At 35.1% G+C, this 20275-nt stretch overlaps 1 protein-coding gene across 7 annotated transcripts in view; it reads right to left on the reverse strand.

The window, feature by feature from the left end:
• Positions 1–20275, reverse strand: part of SLIT2 (slit guidance ligand 2) — a 261240-nt gene that overhangs the window by 48181 nt on the left and 192784 nt on the right. For 6 of the 7 annotated variants that reach the window (XM_064511374.1, XM_026121952.2, XM_064511376.1 and 3 more), the window contains exons 13-21: positions 18987–19130; positions 18694–18857; positions 17932–17955; positions 14269–14419; positions 8866–8940; positions 5770–5913; positions 4091–4234; positions 2773–2939; positions 1802–1934 (exon numbers count right to left, since the gene is read on the reverse strand). In XM_064511374.1, the coding sequence (XP_064367444.1) occupies positions 1802–1934; positions 2773–2939; positions 4091–4234; positions 5770–5913; positions 8866–8940; positions 14269–14419; positions 17932–17955; positions 18694–18857; positions 18987–19130 (1146 nt within the window). The remainder of the gene's footprint in view (positions 1–1801; positions 1935–2772; positions 2940–4090; positions 4235–5769; positions 5914–8865; positions 8941–14268; positions 14420–17931; positions 17956–18693; positions 18858–18986; positions 19131–20275) is intronic. The other variant, XM_026121953.2, reaches the window with a different exon arrangement.

A 20275-nucleotide genomic window follows, 5' to 3' on the forward strand; every position in this document is an offset into this window, starting at 1 on the left:
TCTACATATGAGCAAAAAGCTCTCCTCCACCCCACCACCCCCATGCCTATAAATCCAATACATGTATCTGAACAAGTCTTATGTTTATATTATAAGCCATAGAAGTTAACAGCATTACATAAACAGTGCTGAATAGAGCAGGGACTCTTGCACTTAATTATTTTAAAAAGAATATTTTGAAGGAATAAGTATTCTGATAAAATTGTTTGATCAGACAGATAAACAGGAATATGTTGTTTTACCTTTACATTTTAGAACTGAAGTACTATAAGCTGATAGAAACTCCTGCTTGTTCAAATGAAGCAACTATTAAGATGTTTTATAAAACACAAGAAGAATACATCCTCAAAGGGTTGTGCATGCTAATGAACAGGGAGAATCAATCAGTATGCAACTGCTAACAGGAACCACCTCCATTATCCTTTTGAAAAATATGCTAAATTGCATGCTTAGACACTAATTAAGGCATAGAAAATTGTACACAAATGAGTTTTCAGTCACAGTTAGTGTTCCGCTTGCTCTTCTAAAAGTCTCTCTCTTTAGCTGCATAGTTCTACATTGCATCGCTCTCCTTAAGTTGTCAAATTGTGCTTATGAAGCCAAACTATGTTTAAGTTATTCAATAGAAAAACTAATAAGTTATAGGATGTATACATACAGCCTCTAACTATACATCACATACAGCTGTATGTTAATTCAAATTCTTACTAATTTCTCTTTGTTAATGACCAAAGCCTTTTGGTTGCTATTCTTTTAGGCACCGAAGTAGTGATGGACATTTCAGAATCTTCTCAATAATACCAAATGCTAAAACAATAAACCAGTTTGAGTGACTTAAAATACACATTTATGAGGTCTTCTGAAGAAAGTACTACATTAATCAGTCATTATTAAACATTAGTATTTTTAATACTAAATTCACTTGCCATTTGTAACACAGGAGATGACAATAAAATGAACATTCTTTCCTGTCAATAATTTCCAGATATTTCTTACAGTCTTGAAACATATATGATCAAGATTCAAAATGGATGATTATCCCAATTTTTATGTTTATATTTTCCCCATGATAATGCATAAACACCTGACTCATCTGTTCTGGTGAGTAAATATTCAATTATTATCTTCTAACAATACACTAGCTATTTCTTTCTTTCTTCAACTATCAATTTTAGTGTCCATTTGCATACTCAAATTATATCTTCGCATAAAATATAGTCTATACTGTTTTTCCAATTCTGACACATTTGTGACAGGAGATTAATAAAATGTGCTAGATCCTGTAAGACTGCCTATATAAAGAATCTGACTTCATTAAAAACAGTCTTTTTAAAGCATCACACGACCATGCTAATTATTAAAATAAACAAACACATTAATAGCTTGTTTTCTTTGTGCTTTTTAACGTAATTTAACTCCTTCTTTCCTCCCTATCAGAACAATGAAAATAGATTAATCACCTTCACTTTTGCCCATGTTTTAATCCACTGTAATATGATGGTTCAGTATCTGGGTTATAAATACTGAAGGGGATTTATATAAATATATTTTTAAAGCTTTGAAGGAACAGAAAAATTTTATTTTTTTAGGATTTACAGAGCACATGTTAATTCAAACATAACCTCAAATTTCTTGCCTATTCTGCAAGACCTTATACCTATAAAGCAGTATATTATTAGATTCCAACTGATCACTAAAATCTGTTCTTCACTTTGCACACTTTCTCCTCGTCTCATTCCTGAATCTGATAACATAAATCTGCCACTGATTTTCATGAAAGGGAAAAAAACATGTCACTTACAGTTCAGTTACATCTTTTGGGATGCCTTTAGGCAAAGCTTTTAGGCCTTTGTTGCTGCAGCGAACTACTGTGTCTAGACAAGTACATTCTGCAGGACAGCGGGACAGCGGAGAGCAGCTATTGTCATCGTTCCCTGGTTAGTAAAAGCAAACAGATGTGAAGCTCACCATGCAAATGACATTCAGAATTAGCAATAATATTTCAGATTTGATTCCTGCAGGCAAATATGAAATTTCCTTTTTAGGTATACTGCTACTGATGGAAATCTACGTCATCTCTGTAAGCTATTGATTGGTGAATTTACATTTCCAGTGACACCCTGTTATTTAGTACAATGCTGTGTTACTAAGAAAAATTCTATTATTTAGAAAGTCATTAAAGAAAGACCACAAATCTTAAAATGAAATATAATTATGTACCATTGTCAAAATTCACAAATAATTAAAAATAACCAAATGCAGTCAATTTAAAGAAAAGTTACATCCTTGAAAACTGATAAACAAATACTAGAAATGAGGCATGCATGAGGGATATGCAAGACAGAAGATGTCATTTTTCAAGTGTTGAGGGGAATTCTGACATTCACTAAGTCATAGTTTGAGCAAAATGGTGTGATATTTAACCACACAGCCTGAAAGAGTGTTTGATTCAAGCATCACCATTTGAAAATATTCTCATCTGAACCACAGCATTTGATCAATGCATTTAATCTCCATATTATCTCCATCTCTATCTCTAAACACTACTTTACAGTATGAATTCAGTTAGGGAAGAAAAACTTTTGAAAATATGTATACAATAGCTGTGTGCTTGCTCATCATCCAAAAATGGATGAAGGAGTTCTAAATTGACACAGTCACGGAGCAGGGAGGGCAGATGCCAGTTCTCGGTTTAAAGAATAACACTTTGGAATTGCACAGTTACACATATGAAAAGTGAAGTTTTAAAAACTCAGCTATTCATTTTCTTACCGTCATCACAGGTAAAATCCTGAATTGCTACATCCTGGATAGGAATCTCCTTAAGGAAGTAGGGTTTTTGACAGCGAGGGTTTCCTGTCACGATGCGTTTCTTCCTTAGCCAATCTCCAAGCCACGCGAGATGGCAGTTACAGTTGAAGGGATTGGCCAAGAGGTTTCTGAGAACCACAAAAAAATTTACTTCCAATGATACAACTTTTTCAGTCTAAGTATTCGATTTGTATTTTCACCAAGCTAAGCTTAAATACTGCTCTTCAAACAATACTATGTACAAACCATAGGTGAAAGCTGTAATTTAGGCGCTGTGCAGTGAATCTTGATACAGCTCATTTAGAAACAATTTAAAACTGTCAAAGACCTGACTTGTTGTAAAGCCACTCTGTACGGATAATGCAATAATTTCATATAGAGATGAAGGTGATTACTTTACATTATTAGCTTTAACCTGACAACAGCTATTCCATTAATTTGTCATCTCAAGATTTCCATCTTTTATTTGCTCTTGAGAATAAGTTTCCTATCTAAACTGACAGCTAAGTTGATTACATGCCAGTTATAAAAATGAATTTACTTCTAGAAGTCTCAGTACTTTTGGCATCTCCTTACTCCAGCACAAGCCTATTGACAATTCCATTATTTATAAACATGCCATCTTTAATACGCACAAATTAGTCACTTGGTGCAAAGTGTCACTTTTTATGTAGAACGGGAATTAAGTACTTTCCTGAACGATGCTACCTGCAAAACGCATTTCTTCAGTAATCTGACTGGCAGCTTCTCTCCCCATTCTCCCTTTCATTAAATTACAACACATCAAAAAATCAGGGGCAGGAGGGAGATGCTTCTTTTTATAGAAAACGAGACTAAAGCTTCATTACAAAACAAGTATGAATTAAGCTCCTTAGTAAACCTAGCAATTTCAAGGCAATATTCAGACTACACAGTGCAAAAAGAAGACAACATGGTGATTAGACTACCTATGATCATACAATATGTACCCAAACATGGGCTTCTACCCTGATGCAAATAAATGGGCTTCTGCTAGGAGGACTAGCAGGACATTTTTTCTACCCTCTCAGGCACTTCCAGAAGCCAATCTAAAGTTTACATCAAAGGGCACCAAGAAAACATATTCTTCATGTATTCAAGATGATTCAGGAAAAAACTTTACAAACACCCCTTCATATACTCATATTTTCCCTTTGACAACAGCTTATCCTGCAAAATTATATGGTAAACCATTAATAGAAATGCCACAAAAATGTTAGAGATTTAAATTTGGATAAGCTAAAATATGAAGGTAACTTACAACGTAGAGAGCGAATGAAGCGTATCAAAGGAGCCCGGTGCAACGGTAGTAATCTGGTTGTCATATAACGACAACAAACGGACAGAACTTAGTCCCGTGAAGCTATCATTTCCTACACAGCTTATGCGATTGCTTCTTAGCATCCTGAGAAAGAAAGGATTCACTTTTACCAGTTTAGAGCTGGATAAACATCTCCATATCATTTTGTATTAATAACATTTTCTACTGACTAAATGTCATTAATTACAAACAACATATGCTATCTGGCATTTCCTCTGTGCATTTTGGCAAACAGGTTAACATTAAGAAATGCACCTATGAATATTAAATTTGATCATTTATACTTTAGTGTGTACTCTATGCTATAGGGTACAGAGAAAATTTTTTAAAAAAATTGTAAATCTCTGCTGCTTCAGTATTTCTACCAATGTGTATAGGTCAGAAGCTTGGCAGCTCAAATGACAGTAACAGTTGATTTTTTTTCCTCTCTTTCTTATAAAAGACCTCTTTTTTTGTTTTTTGGGTTTTTTTTTTTTTTTTCTTAAACAAATTACAAGTTTACATGGTTGGTTGACATACTTTCCTATCTTGGTGACACTTAACAGTCCACACTTCAAAGTCTAAATCACTCCAGAACTGCTATTTACACTGAGCAGAAGGCTGTACTAGATGAACTGCTGAGGTCCCTTCCAATGTGAATTTTTGCATGACAAATGGTAGAAAGCACTTCTATCACATCTGAAAAAGTTTTTCAAATAAATGAAATCAGGCTAGCCTGACTCCTCAGCATGATTCTAAGATCTAGTAAAAATTTCAGAATATTAAGCAAGAAAAACCTATTCTGAAATCTCTCATACTTCCATAAGTAAAACAAAAGAGCTTTGAAGTTCACTGGTTTTCTACCTATCAATAATTGATTATTTTTCTTCCATTTTCTTGCCTGAGAATAGCTGCATGCAACAATTTTAGCAGTTGTAAATATAAACAAAGTTAAAAGTGAGAGGTCTGATTCATTAAAAATGCCTAGAGCCTCTGGACAGATGAAGCCCCAGAGACCATTTATCTTTGGTCTGGTCTGCTGGTCACAAAGACTGGCTCTCCAAAGAAGCCCAAGAAGCTGTAGAATGTATAAACATCATCTTTTGAATGGAAAGAGCTAAACATGGAAAGAATGAAATGAGTTCAACCTACACTGTTTACTCGCCTTCACTGTCAAAATGACATTAAAATTAGTTAGGAAAATTTTTTTTCCCACATTTCAACATACACCAAATTCAATTTCTTCCTTTAGCAGAATTCCCAGTAACGGTTGAGCAGGATTGAATCAGAGACTCTATTACATAAAATGCCTAATTGCCATGCACAATTCCATTACTTTAAAGCAGATGATTATTCTCATTTCCTTTTCTGTAGTTAGATGTTTATCCATTCTCAACTATTTCATCATTCAGGAGGACCCATAATTTCTGTGGTCCAGTAACCACAGTGAAGAATTTCAGCTTGATTATATCCATAATGAATTCATAATGTATGAAAACATCTGTACAAAAAAGGAACAAAAGCTAGAATATGCTTGAATCTTCCATAGCTAAGTCTCCAAAATTAAAGTTTTTAGGACAGGTTTTAAAAAAATATCTGACAGACAGGAGGAAAAAAACCACTCAAATAATTACACTTACAGTGTTTTGAGACTTTCTAGTCCTTTGAACATTTTGTGTCGAACACTTTCCAAACGATTGCTAGTAAGTAACAGTTCATTCACACCAGAGGCTCCATCAAATGCTCCTTCTTCGATATCTGTAATCTTGTTATTGCTCAGATTTCTATTACACATTAATGGAAAAAAATTAAATAAAAATATGTTTTCTGTTTTAAATATCCTAAATTAACTGTTAAATGCTGCAGACTGCATAGCATTTTAGCTTTTGACTTATTGTGTAAAAGCAATGAGCACATTGTTCAATGGAAGAAATAAAAGGAGAAGTCAATGCCCTGTTAACTGAATAAATGAAGATTTTTAAAGAAATCTTTGGAAGTTTTTTGTCGAACCAATTGCAAGAATCTAGTCCATGCTGTTGCCACATAAAAACCTGTTTTCATAAAAAAAAAAAAATCTGAATCTTGTCAGTGAATGTATATATTTTTCATGTTTCCAATTCCTGTACCTTTGCTGGATGAATTAATAAGATGATACTGTATGACTACTGTAACTATTGCTTACCACTCACATTTCTGTATTTCATCTCAGTAGACACAAATATAAGCAAACAGTATAAACAGCAACATATGTAAATGAAATGTGTGAATGTAAACAGTAAATGAAATATTAATCATTTATGACATTAGTAAAAAAGGAGGGTTTATAAGGAGGGATAGCTCATTTATCTGTAATTGCATGCAAAGCAGATAAAAATATGGGAAAATGCCCTAAAAACATTGCCAAAACATTTAGTGCTTATAGTTTCTAGTCGAAAAGTTGGAATTACATCTCAACTGACTAGTATCCATACTATACAATAAGCATATATACTCAACAACACACATTATCTTTAAAGATTTTTCATGATATTTTTGTCTCCTTTTGTTTTGCTTGTTTCAAATGATTCTATTCACCTTTATTACAGTTAAATGTTATTTAAAACAGTAAGTATTTATCTAAACACTAAACAGTTATAATACACTAGTGATTTTTACAAAGCTCTTAAATGTTCTGAAAAAATGTTAAATGAAGTGAAGCTAAAAACTTTTTATTTGATGGAATTAATGATTTTGGAAGAAAACACTACCTGATGCAGCTTCTAGAACAGCATTTCAATTGTTCAAATTAAAAAGATATTGTTTATTTGTTAGAATAAAAATTCATACAATATGCCTGTCAGAATTAATTGGTACCGTTATCTGAGATGCAGAAAACCATGGAGTTGTGGCTTCATCTGAGTGCTGACTACCCATCTCTAGCCTAGCTGTAATTTAATATATACCTTGCCTGTGATGAAGGATGCAATCATCACTTTCATTTAATTTAGAGCAAGAAACTCATTATTTCTAATCTCAACTGCCTTTTGTGTGGTAAGTCCTTAGTTTCCTAACATCTTATGTGTTCCTCGTGTAAAATGGATATTACTTCATCCACTTCACAGGGATGTTTTATGGATTAATGTTGAACAGCTAATCAATGATGCAGTGAATAATTTTGCTTTATTACTGATGAATGATCAAATCAATTAAACACTTAGGCACCAGTTTTTCAATGTCATCGGTGCAGAAAGACTTTTGCACCTATTTGAACCTCCAGAAGAAATATGAGCTCTACAGAAATACTGAATTCCCTTGCATTTGTGCCTCTGTAGCATCACCACCTCAGCATCTTCCAGTCACTATTCTTTAAATTGAAGTATGTTTTAACAACTGAGAACTGTATTAAGAACTAATGGGGCAGAATTATTAAAAATGTTAACTTTCCATTAACATTTTCTCAATTTTGCTTCTCCTCAATTGTCCAAATTTCTTCACTCTCGGGGGTTCCAGCAGACAGCTACACTTTACTATTACAGATTAGGGAAAAGAAAGGGAGACCAATATTCTCCCTTTTTGTTTTGTCTTGAACACTTTCCTCTCAACTAAAATGCCGCAGATAAACTAACTTCAGATGACACGACTTCTTTGCTGCCCTAGCTTTATAGTCTGCAAATATGGGATTAACTGACAGCATATTCCTTTTTGCCTGTTTTTCTTAAATGTGAAGAACTGACACAGGGGTGTGTGTGTGTGTGCACATGCATGTGTGTGTGTGTGTGTGTTACTCCAGGTGTTTTATTCTTTTCAGAGGTATTCTGTGGTTGTGAAAAGTGTTAATCTGAGACCCTTGAGGAACGAAGAAAACTAGGTATCTACTGTACAGCACAGTACACTGCGGTGCCATACAGTCCTACATTCCTGTCCTAAATATCTCAACCCAGACCCAAAGTGGCAGGGTGTCCTCAAGTGGATAGGATAAATGCAAAGTGTTCTTCATCTTTGGCCTATTGACTTAAAAAATTGTAATAAGGATTTAACTGATTGTGATCGTGACACCTGCCAACAAGGATCTGGATAAGGCTGCGAAGTAGTTTCCATAATAGCGTTGCTCCCTTTGGGATAGCAACTGCTTTTGGTCACTAGTAATGTAGACTGATTTTTTACAAGTGTTAGTAACTTGGCAACTACATTCAAAAAGCAATTTATCATTTTCATTAATCTGATCTATTTTTATTTCACTTACTATGTGTCACTATTTATGTTTGTGTTTAATCCCGAAGACCTTGAGTAGAAAGTCACTAAATACAACTAAGTGATCTGTCTTTCTTGTCTGGAATGTCTGTCTTCCACATACGATCAAAAAAGCTCTTTGTAGGTTTATTTTTAATAATGTAAGATTATAAAATCCTCTTAGAACATAAATTGTGTACATGGATTTATGTGGATGGGCTATCAAACCATTTTTTCCTTTCAATCATTTAATTTAGATTTTCCCCTCATCTAAGGACAGTTTAATGAAGCACCTGAGCTGAGGGTGCTGGAGCTGGGCAGCTCGGGAAGCTCTTCCTGGCAACGCCTAGTCCTGCAGCAAAGAGCTGCCAGCTCCACTGCCAGCTCAGTGATTAATTTAAACCCATTCCTGACTGCTGATGAGAACACACTGAATCTCTTATAGACATGGACTAACAAAGGTGGAGACACACAGCAAGGAACTCCCATGCTATGCAAATAGACCGGGGCAGCAAAGCTGAACTTACATTTTACGCAGCTGAGGCAGCTTCTTAAAGATTCCAGTAGCTTCCAGGACTGAAAATTCATTGTTATTGAGTCGCCTAGAAGAAAGAAGAAATGTCAGCAAAATCAGAAAAAAAAATCAGTCATTGGTACAGGATGCTCCACAATTTAAACTACTCAGTAGTTGAACAACAATTCAGTATATACTGACATTTCTAATTCTGATAAGTCCTGTGCATGAACACTCTCATTAATTAAAATCAGACATACATAAGACCTACAGAATGAAAAACAGAAATTAAAAAAAACACCTACAGAATGAAAAATACAACTAAAAATGCAGTAAAATATAAAGAGAGGTTTTTAATTTTTATTTTAAAGTAAGAAAATCAAAAATGTAGCTATGGAATGAATCCATGGCAACTTATAAATAAAGATCTTTAAGAAGTACATATAAAGCACTGAAGATTGGTTTACTGTTCTTCGTATCAGGCGGGGTCTGCCAGACATCTGGAGGTGCTCACAAAACACTGTTTACAAGAATGAAATAATTACTTTACGCTCAATGCTTCTTTTGAGTAGGGACTGAACCACGTTGCATAGGTCTTCCCAACAACTTCAAACACTCCTGTGATCACTGTTCAGACCACTAAACCTAGCACACGCACAGTGTGCAAGCAAGCATCAAATACTACTTTGTAACCCTACAAGAAGATATACAATGAGCAATAGATACTTGCCTTAAAAATCTTATGGATACTGATCTTTCCTGCCCTGGCACCAAGGCTGTTATAGCACAGTATACCTTTACCAGCTGCTAAGTAGACAGAAAGCATAAGTCTTAGACTCTTTATATGTTTTAATGGCCTCATTTTATTAAAGGAGGGAGTCTGTCTAGCTTTTATTTAGCCATCTTCTATAGGAAGGAAGCCAAAGAGATGACTGACAGGATCACCATGAAATGGAAGTCACCATAATTCCAAAGCCAGAACGCTTTTCAGATTTACCTTGTAGCAAGAGAAGATTAAAAAAAACTAAAAAATAAAAGAAAGCTGCTTGTTCATCCTTCCTTCCTGCTTGCACTCAGTAATAGCCAGAAGGGAAATTAAGGCTGTAAATCTGAAAGTACAGGAATAGTTTCAGCAGGGAACCAAACTGAGGGAAGTCAGGAAGAGCTTTTGAATATACATGGAACCTTTGTAAGAAATACAAAGTTCCTGAACTACACAGGAAATGAATTTCAAAAAATGTTACAACCTCTGAAAATCTGCTGGTTGATATAGTGTGATTTTTAGTGGGATCATATCAAACACATTTTGGATGGTGTCGATTAACAAAGTTGCATCATCCTTGTAAATAGCCTTTTTCCTGTACACGAACAATGGAAATGCCACACATTCTCCAAATGCTGGCATTTTTGAAAACTTTTCAAGTACTATATCGTCAGATAGAATGACTTGTTTGTGAAAACTGATTCTAATAATTCTTCCTGACTGTATGCTACTGCAAACATTTCTATCCCCACTGAAAAACTTTTTGCAACAAACTTGTACATATTAAAAATAAATTAGTCTCCCCCTCAAGTTTCCTCCTCCACACAAATATATTCAATCCCGTCAATTTCTCCTCCTAAGTCTGATTTTCTAGATAATTCCTGTTCTCCTTAAGATTTTCTCCAGTTGGTCCATAGCCATCTTGAAAGATGAAGTCCATAACGCAGTACTCCAGCCAATACTTTCCTATTGTTGTGTACAGTAAAATGACAGCTTTACATATTTCACATCCTACTCTCCTGTACATACATCCCAAACTGAAGTTTGTAGCTTTTGGCGTTGCTTTACCTTCAACATGTGCAATAATACCATAGGCTTTTCTGTTGAACTACTGCCCAGTTATTCCTCATCTTATATTTGTGCTCTTAATTTGTCCTATCTAATGTAGTACGTAGAATTTAAATTTTTATTATATCGACATTACAAAACAATTTTAAGAATTGCCCATGTGATTTGAAGGTTTTTGGTACTTGATAAATTACTGCACACTACCTGGATTAAAAAAGAAGCAAGGCTTGAATAACTGTATTGTCATCGTTAAAACTGTAACACAAATCACATCTTCTCTCTAACTGTGTGTGTATGGTGATGCCACAATGCATGTATCATCAGTGGGAGGAGATCAGCAAAGGGAGGCAAGGATTACAAACTACTGGCCTGGGGTCACAGAAAAATGACCTCAAGGATCACATAGCATTCCTATGGTTGGAGCTAAATAGTTATTTTAGATCTAGACTTGTTAAATATTTATGCAAGAAGTTTTCGCTCTATTATCATGGTAAGTGATACCACATACACAAGAATCAAAATTATTACAGATAATTAGAAAATTACCACATGCAGTAGTATTTTTCTTCTGGATCTTAATATCACTTGTAAAGGTAATAATGACAATTTCTACCTGTCAATGAATCACTGGATCATGAAAAGAATTTTAAAAATACCTATGTCTGGTTTATTCAAAATAGAATATTGCCATGCCATTATCAAAGCAGAAAAATAAACAAAGCTGCATTTGATGATGATGTCCAAACGCGCTGCTTTTCAGTTTCCCTGTTTGATGCTTCTTCTTGTTTTGTTAACACAACAGCTAACTTATTTGCACATTTTGGTACAATAGCTGAGTGTTCCTGGAAGGCTATATCCTGTGGTACTTCATCCTTTTGTTGACCAACTTATTAGGATCTGTTATTTTAATATTGAACAAGCATTACAAAAACCTGAATATATATAGAAATGAAATTGTTTCTATTTAGAATTTCTCCTGGAGACCCTGGTTTGAATGATTTTTCAAATGTTTCAGTGATTTCATCGTATTCTGGTATGCTATCTGCAAAATATTTTATTTCTGTGAAGCTTTTACAGACTTGTACTTTATTTCAAATAATTCAATGGAAGATTTGGCAGATTTGACTGTTTTTCTGGAAGACTTTGGGAGCAAGTGCCAAGAGAGAAATGATTAGAACAACACCAGGTCATATGGCCAAATAAGCAAGTGGGAGAAATTCTGGTTAGAAAAATCCCTTCTTCGAACTCCTTGCCAAAAAATGTTCTTGTTGTTACCTGCTGCTTGTTAGTAAGTTAAAATAGCAAAGTTTCCAGGTCATATGAGTACAGTGATAAATTCTTTTAAGAAGACATTTTAAAAGCAGATTTAAAAGTAGCATTACATACTTTCTTGAACTGAAGATTAGTGCAATATTTTTCACTAGATGTATCAGCCTCAGAGTGATGAGATAAAAGTAGTTCCCTATCTTTATTCTACTAAATTGCATGTTGTTTACCATATACTAAGATATTGCCAATGAAGATGCATTATTTTCTTCTATCAGACTAAGAAAATATTTATTTTTCCCCTTACATCCCTCTACTGAGAGGAAGCCAAGTCCCAGTGGATCCACGGTATAAACTCTCTCAAAGATTACAGGATTCTTGTTACTTCTGAAACTTTCTGGGCTAAGGGATGAAAAGAATTCAGGTACTTTCCCTGCCCTCCCTTCTTCTCCCATATCCTTGGACTTAAAGTGTCAGAAATCTCCAGATGAACTATTTGACAAAAATTCCACTGAGAAATCTAAAGAAAATGAGACATTTCTTCACTTCTGATCTTTGGTTCCAATCTGAGTTTCAGCTCCAAATTATACCCTGCAGAAAATAATCTAGCCATTTCTCTGAGAGTGCCTTCCTTTTCACTGTTAGAGAAGCATCAATGCCATTTACTCTAACAAGTATCTCTAACTCAAATTTCATGGGTAAAAGAAAAATAAAAAGGCTAACTGCTTGATCTTCTGGTATACACCAAAAAAATGTTGTGAACTGGAAATCACAGAGTAGACCTAGAACTAGAATGTGCAGTCTCGAGAGGAGCTAGAAGGGCAATGCATGAAGGACGAGGAATAATAGGAGGAAAGACGAGGAAGCATTATGGACGTTGAGTGCACTGAATCCCTCAGGCTTCGTGTTTTTCAAAATTTAAAGTGTTTAAGAAACTGCAAAGGTGAACTGACTACTGGGACATAATCCTCTAGTTATCAGACCTAAATAAAAGTACTTTCCTGAAAGAAAAACATTAGCTAACTAAACTAAACGAGGCCAAATTGCTAGGCCATATATTTAATAGCATGTTGTTCTTCCTGTGCAACATCCTCCAGCGATCAGGAATTCCCCAACTAGTTCATAGCCAAAAAGCCTTTGTAGAGAGAAATCTTTTATTTGTTTAGAGCAGAATTGCCACTCAGGTTTGTAACTAGAACATCATTGAGTTCAACTCTTTCTCACAGCTCAAGGACAGACAGAAATCCCCATCTCTGTTTACACAATATTTCCATGACAAATTCCTTTTCTGTCCAGATATTCGAGATCCTTAATCATGGTCTCATTATTTCATACGTTCATGGCTGTATTGTTGCTGTGATGCCAGCTGCAGACTGGTTATCTTTTAAGAGCATTTGCCATACCATTGTTCATCTCACCTCTGTGGGTCACAACTTTGACCACAGTGCTTCTGTCTCTGTATTTCTTACTGGCTGTCCCTGCTTTACTGCATCAAATCACAGTCCCTCACTTTCGCTCCTCAACATTCTGCCTTGCTCTTTATGGTAAATCTACTAAGGAAAACAGCTATTTCCTCTTGCCTTTGCTCTACCAATGACGACCACTTTCATCTCCTGCCTTTCTGCTGAACCTTCAAGCATCTCTGCACTTCCTTCCACATCTTTTCTTGCACATGGGAAAAACTTGTAAAGCTGTCCTAATTTTATCTTCCTTTCAATCCCTCCTTGAAGACTACTTCAGTTGTAATGCCTACAAATCGTTCCCATAGGGCACTTATTAAGCAAGTAACAATCTGTGACTTCTTTTCTGCTTATCTCTGTTCATTTATCACTCTGTATCATTATCTCATCTTCTTAACCCAACTTATTCGTCTGCTTTATCTTCATCTGGTCTCCTGCTTGACATGTATAATGTGAGCTTTGCATAACAAGAATCAATTCTGTTTTGTTTAATACCTAGGTAGCACGTTTTAAGACAGAGCCCAGATTACTGACGGGGTGTCTTACTTGCACTTTTAGTTAAAATAAAAAAGCAAAATAAACCACACTATCTTTCAAAAAATTCCCAGTGCCTAGTTATTTACTGGAGAACTTGAAACATAGAATAGTTACCTCATTTATTTAGCATAATTTTTTAAGGCTACATAGTTCTGAAATGATGTGTAAATAATTTTTATTAATATCTAGTTCTTTGAACAACACAGAATGATGAGGCTATATTTATTTTTTGTTGCTCAAAAAATAAAAACTGTCTTTTTGTTAGAAAATTTTAGTTAGCTTTTCTACAAGCAAATAATGCTTTCTTATCGCTTCAACTTACAACTCTGCTGTGTACTGGGGAATGTGATCAGGAATTTTGTTGAGTTTCTGATTAGAGCAGTCCACCGTGGTCCCTTCACAGCGACATTTTTCAGGGCAAGCCAAATCTGCAAAGCAGTCTCCGCTTAATTTGGATCGGTAGTCTTCAGTGCCTGTGGAAGAGTCAAGTCAAAATACAGATACTGAGTCAATAAAGTATAAGATTTTTTCCTTGTGAGAAGGTAGAAAAGATGTCTGTAATTCAGATAACAGCTGGGCAACTTGGGAAATGTATGATAAACTCTGTGATACTGAACAGACACAAGGGCTTCAAGAGAGGGTTAAATATAGGGGCTTAAGATACGCTGGAAAAAGAAACTGTGACCAACTTCACGTAACAGGATAACATTAACTTGAGCTTTTCACAGCTGTACTTTCTGCTGATTTTGTTGTCAGCCAATCTAGCCTCGTTTATAGCTAATCACACAAATGCCACTGATTCTTTTAGAATTTATTTTATCTCTGTGTCATGAATAAATAGATCCTGAATGCCACCTTTTCTCTTTCTCTTGTTACAAATTTGTATTGTTGACTGGACTTCATTAACCTCTGTGATTTTTTTTATAGTCCCAACCCTCCACATCATCTCAAACACGTAAGATTGAAAGCCCTATTTTCAGCTTTAATTTAAAAAATGTGTGATCCTGACTTAAGCCTCAGCAGCTTGCCATGCTGTAGAAAGCTGCGTGACGTTCCATGGTGCTTGACAGAACCATGTTTTACTCATACCTCACAACCACATGGTTAGATCAAGCACAACAGAAAATCTCGCTAAATTATCATAACTGCATCCATTAGGCCAAGGATAAGAGCAAGGGAAAAGAGGAAGGAGTAGGAAAAAGTTACAGAAGCATTTGAAGTTTAATACTTGCTTACATGACATGGCATTCTTATTACTGAATGTCCAGTGCCACAGTAACAGTATTACTGTCACAGATCAACTAAAACGTACAATAAAAAAAAAAAGAACCACATTGAAAGTTTCCTCCACCATTTCCCAGAGTCAGTCAAGGAAAACATCCTAAACATATCAGGTGAAAACATCCAGTAAGGAACTGAGGGTGGATGACAAAGAAAACAAAGGGAAGCCAAAAGGACCTGCGGTTTCTCCTCAGACAAAGGTGAAAAGACTGAGACTAGTAGAAGGTGCATCAGGGCTGGGAAGTACATTGTGATTTAGCTCAGACACTGAACTTTACTTACAGCCAAAATGGTGAACTCCTGCAAAAGTAAAGATAGCCAAGAAGGAAAGAAAGACAGAGTAATCCCAATTAAGACAAAAACATGAACTAAGCTCTTCTGTTCTCTATTTAACTTTACTGTGATTAGAGGATGCTGCTGAGGGGCACCATCTTTAGCAGAGAGAAAGAATAATTAATTTTAAGTGGCATAAAAAAGCTGAAGAAATGATTGGGGTTAATTACAAATTTCATATAGGATGATACCACTTACCATGCATTATTATTTATTATTTTAAATATATTCTTTAAAGAACTATTATGCTCCTTTGAATGTATAAACATGCTATGCCACTTAAAATAATGAATAAACCAAAGAAATAGATACCTTAAGAGAGGAAAAAAAATCCCAGTCCTTGTATATTATCTAGTTTCTGCAAAAGTCTAAGTAACGCACAGGATATAACCGCTTGGAATATTTTTATGAGCTTGCAGAAAAACAGTATTTTTTTTCAAATTCATGATTTAGTACTTGCATAACCTTTAGTCTTCCAAATGACTATATGGAAATTCTATTAAGATTTCCTAGTGTCTGTGATCAAGATCTCTCAGTGACAGATTTCAAACAAATGTAAAACGAATTGATATTTGACTTTTTAAAGAAATGCTAACATTTTTACAGTATTTACTTAAGTGTAAAGAAGTATTTTTAGCACTTTTAATACCCATGAGCAAGGCCACAAATACATTACTTTCCTCCTGTGTCCAGAACAAATCACTGTTATTAGTTCAGACCAAACAACTAAAATATTCAGGGGCAAGATCTTTAACAACTAAATTTAGTGCAGTATCTCCCTGCTACCTGATAGAAAAAGAAAGCACATGAGCTGTATTTCAAGATGTACAGTCTGCAACACTTTTTGAGATATCTAGTTCTTTCTCTTCTTTTTGCAGGAATACCATCCTTTTAAAGGGTAAGTAAACAAACCTAAACTGCATGTGTGGCCATATTATAAACAGGCTGTGAAGACATTTGCTGGCAAGAAAACACTCCTAGCTCAGAGACAAAAGTTGTGCTGGCAAGGTTGAGTAGAAGTCACTCTGTGGCAAGAATACAGCTGTTCTACTCATTAAGAAGTTGAGTGGCACTACAGGTTTGAGAAATTGAATCCCCCTCTGTTTTATGCTGCTTTAAAAAAACCACAGTTCTGCGGCTGCCAATGCTGGCAAATTATTGCCTCATTTTGTATTTCATTTTGTCTTCTCTTCATATTCAAACCAACATATTAGTATGAGGGCATGGAAAACTTCACATGATTGCTGCAAATTTAAGTGACACATCACATAGCATTAGGAGAAGAGCTGTTAAACACACCAGCTTAAAAGACAAAGACTAAGACCAATCAATAAATCAGTACTTCAAACACTGCAGAATGACAATATACCTGTAGTACTTGAAAGAACAAGTGCACTGGTGTCATAATCAATTATTGTAGTTATTTTTCTAGATATTAAACTATGATAGAAAAACTTGCTTGCAGATCACATACTGTAAATCATCAATAGATTCATTATGCCCTTGTTTATTTTGCCAATCAATTATTTATAATCTGTTTGGAACATAATGTAAGTGCTTCATATATTTTTCTATTAAGAAATCAGTGCACAGAGCTGACAAGCAAATTAAAATATGTAAAGAGACATAATTCAAAGAGCTAGGGCCAACATCAGTAATTCTTTTGGAAAATATCAGACTTATCATAGCTTAAAGTGGTGTGCAAATTGCTGTTTCACTCCAACTCTTCAATCATCTTTTCTTTAATGGAAAACATTTCTGATTCACTGTATGAATCTGACCACAGAATGCCTTTAATGAAGAATATTAGCTTTCTTTTCCAAGCATCCCATTGTGATTTCACAGACACAAGGAGGGTGAGCAAGCAGCAGTTGCAGACATTCAGGAGTAAATTGCTAGTGTAGAACACAAAAGCAAGGCAAGAAAATATTCATTTGTAAAGGTTTTTTCCTTTCTTAAGTTGTACTAGCTCTTTGACAATGGTATGGCTTCCTGTGTTTAAAAGCAGCCCAGGAGCTACATTTTAAAAACAGTAGTGGCACAAAAGGCAAGGTACAAGGTAAGCAGAAGTGTCAATTGAAATAGGAACTAGCAGGTGCAATCTTCTAAATAATTTAAATAAAAGTATCATTTTGGTAGGTTGTGTGCAAATTTTCGAGACAAAAAAGTAAATGGAGCTGCATGCTAAGCTCTTATATTCAGAAAACAGAACTACTAGTGATCTACAAAGGAAATCTATGTCTAGCTACAGGTATTCACTGTTGTTAATATACATGCATCAGTTTCCTAAAAGCTATAACAAACTTTGCTTTTTGGGGGAAAGGGAGAGAGTATCTGCAGTTAGTCAGTCTTACTGCAGAGCCAAACCTACCTGGAATGAAATACTGTTCTTTAGCTAAATAAAGAGAAAAAAAATAGAAGATGCACCTGAATGTCAGCAAGCAAAGAATGAGTTTTATTAGATTAAGTATGGACTACAATTAACTACAGATAATTAAGTGAAAAAATGTGTATTCACAACAAGAGCTGATAAACAACAAAGTGTGAATAGTCATAAATGTATCCGGAACATGGATAACAAACAGTTCTCACCACTTGAGACTGAATAAATTGTTGAATGCGAAATGCACCTAGAACAGCTGGATACCATATGACAAAAGTTAGGATTTAGAGAAATGTAAGTAGGAAATGGAATAAGATTAGAAAAAGCAAACAGTAAATTTCAGTATGAGGTAAGCTCCCTGTATAAAATGAGTATGTCGTGTTTCCATATTTAGCTGGAGATTTTTAGATCTTTCACGTACTGCAGAGCCTTGTGGAAATTTTACAAAATGATTTATGTTGGTGATACTTGTAGCAAATAACGTTAGCATTTCATTCTGCAGTATTATACATTACATTTCTTTTGTTAGATTTAATGCTACTCAGAAATAGTGCCAAATGTGTTAACTATAGTAATGTTCCGTGATCCAATAGTCTACGACTGCCATGATTCCCCCCCTCCAACAGAAGGACTAAAAAAGATTGTGCAACGTTTAATAACTCCGCAGAGAGCCAGCTGCCTTCATTAGAACTTCTATAACCACTGGTTTTGCCAATAAAAGAAAAATACCAGCTGAACTAAGAAAATTACCTGAGCAGCGGAATTTCTTGCTTTTGATCTGGCCGATCCTTTTGTTTGCCAGACGGCGGGGGCTAGTGCAACGGGCACCACTGGTCTCAATGGGGTTTGTATGAAGATAATCCGCCAGCCACTTCAGATGGCAGTCACAGATAAATGGGTTCTGAGCCAAATGCCTTTCAATGAAGAAAAAAATGATAATTTCACACATTATTTGCCTTTGGTCTCCGCGGCTCCTGATACTTTCAGTAAATTACAGCACATGAAGTTATACTAAATAAAACCATAAACAAGGGCATACATACAACGTCTGAATGGCACGTAGGGGTGAGAAGGTGCCTTTTGCAATGGTCTGAAGCTTGTTATCATACAAAGAAAGAAGATTCAAGTTGTGCAGATCTTGAAAAGCATCAACTCGCAGGCAATTGATCTTGTTGGCATTTAGTAATCTGTTTAATGGAAGACAATTACAAAATTCAAAGAATTCGTTCAGTGTCACTGCAGCTGCATTCAGTATTTTTCACAGATAATTCTTTGCACTCATTTGTAAGCAGAACAAGAGATGTAGTAACAAATCTTAATTTACAGTGGCATAAGGCTTTTTAGTGAATTGAAATACCTTATTTAGGTGCTCTGAAATAATTCTGAAATATTTACACCTTGAAGGTGAGATGCACAGGTTTATTCAGCTAAAATCACGTTCCTTGTGTCTGTTGGTAGAACATATGTGTGTGGTATTTGTCTGTGCAAAGAAACAAGCTTAAAAAAATCAAGTATCTGTAGAAAAAACTAGTTCCCTTTGCCAGATAAACAAACAAACAAAAAAGGAACCAAACACCGTGTTCATTAGCTGGAAGAGATGTGCAGTGGCACTTTTAATTTTATGTTACTGATCAGCACGCTGCTGCATTAACAGAGTTGTAGTAAAAACTGGTGGCATGGAATATATCCAAATCTGTCTTGGATCCCTTTTCCTCTACATCTTCAAAGGGAACCTTTTCTTTCCTGTACCTCCCAAACTTCTAAAATTAAAACAAACAAACCAACTCCTTTATGCTTTTAAAATCAAAGAGAAAATAATTTTGTCATTCAACTGGTTGGAGTCTTCTGACCAAATATTTTTATTTTTTCCCATTTCCAGTCAGATGCAATGGTGGATTTTTGATAAACATAGTTTCACCATGCAAGTAAAAGTAGATTTTTTTCTGATATTGAAAAATATTGTCCTTGCAAAATACATCAAACTATGGATTTTTTTTACAGAGAATAAACAGAAGTTGAAAGATGTATCTTAAATTAAAAAAAAAGAAATATGCTATTGTAACTAAATTCTCTCTAAAGGAATCTAGGAAAGCATATCACCCCCATTACTGTGCTAGTCCCTGACAAAAAGAAATGAAATGTAATCCTCTAGGTGGTGCTAGAACTTACATTTTCCTTGTATTAACTTACTATTTTGCCAGCTTCTTCAACGAGTTGTTAATAAAAGACATTTTGACAAGCACTTCACTATAAAATCTGGACATTAAATGCTTCTAAGCAAGTGGGAAGAAGTTATTTACAGAATTCACCAGTCTTTAAATAACAAGTCAGT

The sequence above is a fragment of the Dromaius novaehollandiae genome, chromosome 4 (assembly GCF_036370855.1).
Source record: "Dromaius novaehollandiae isolate bDroNov1 chromosome 4, bDroNov1.hap1, whole genome shotgun sequence".
NCBI lineage: Eukaryota > Metazoa > Chordata > Aves > Casuariiformes > Dromaiidae > Dromaius > Dromaius novaehollandiae.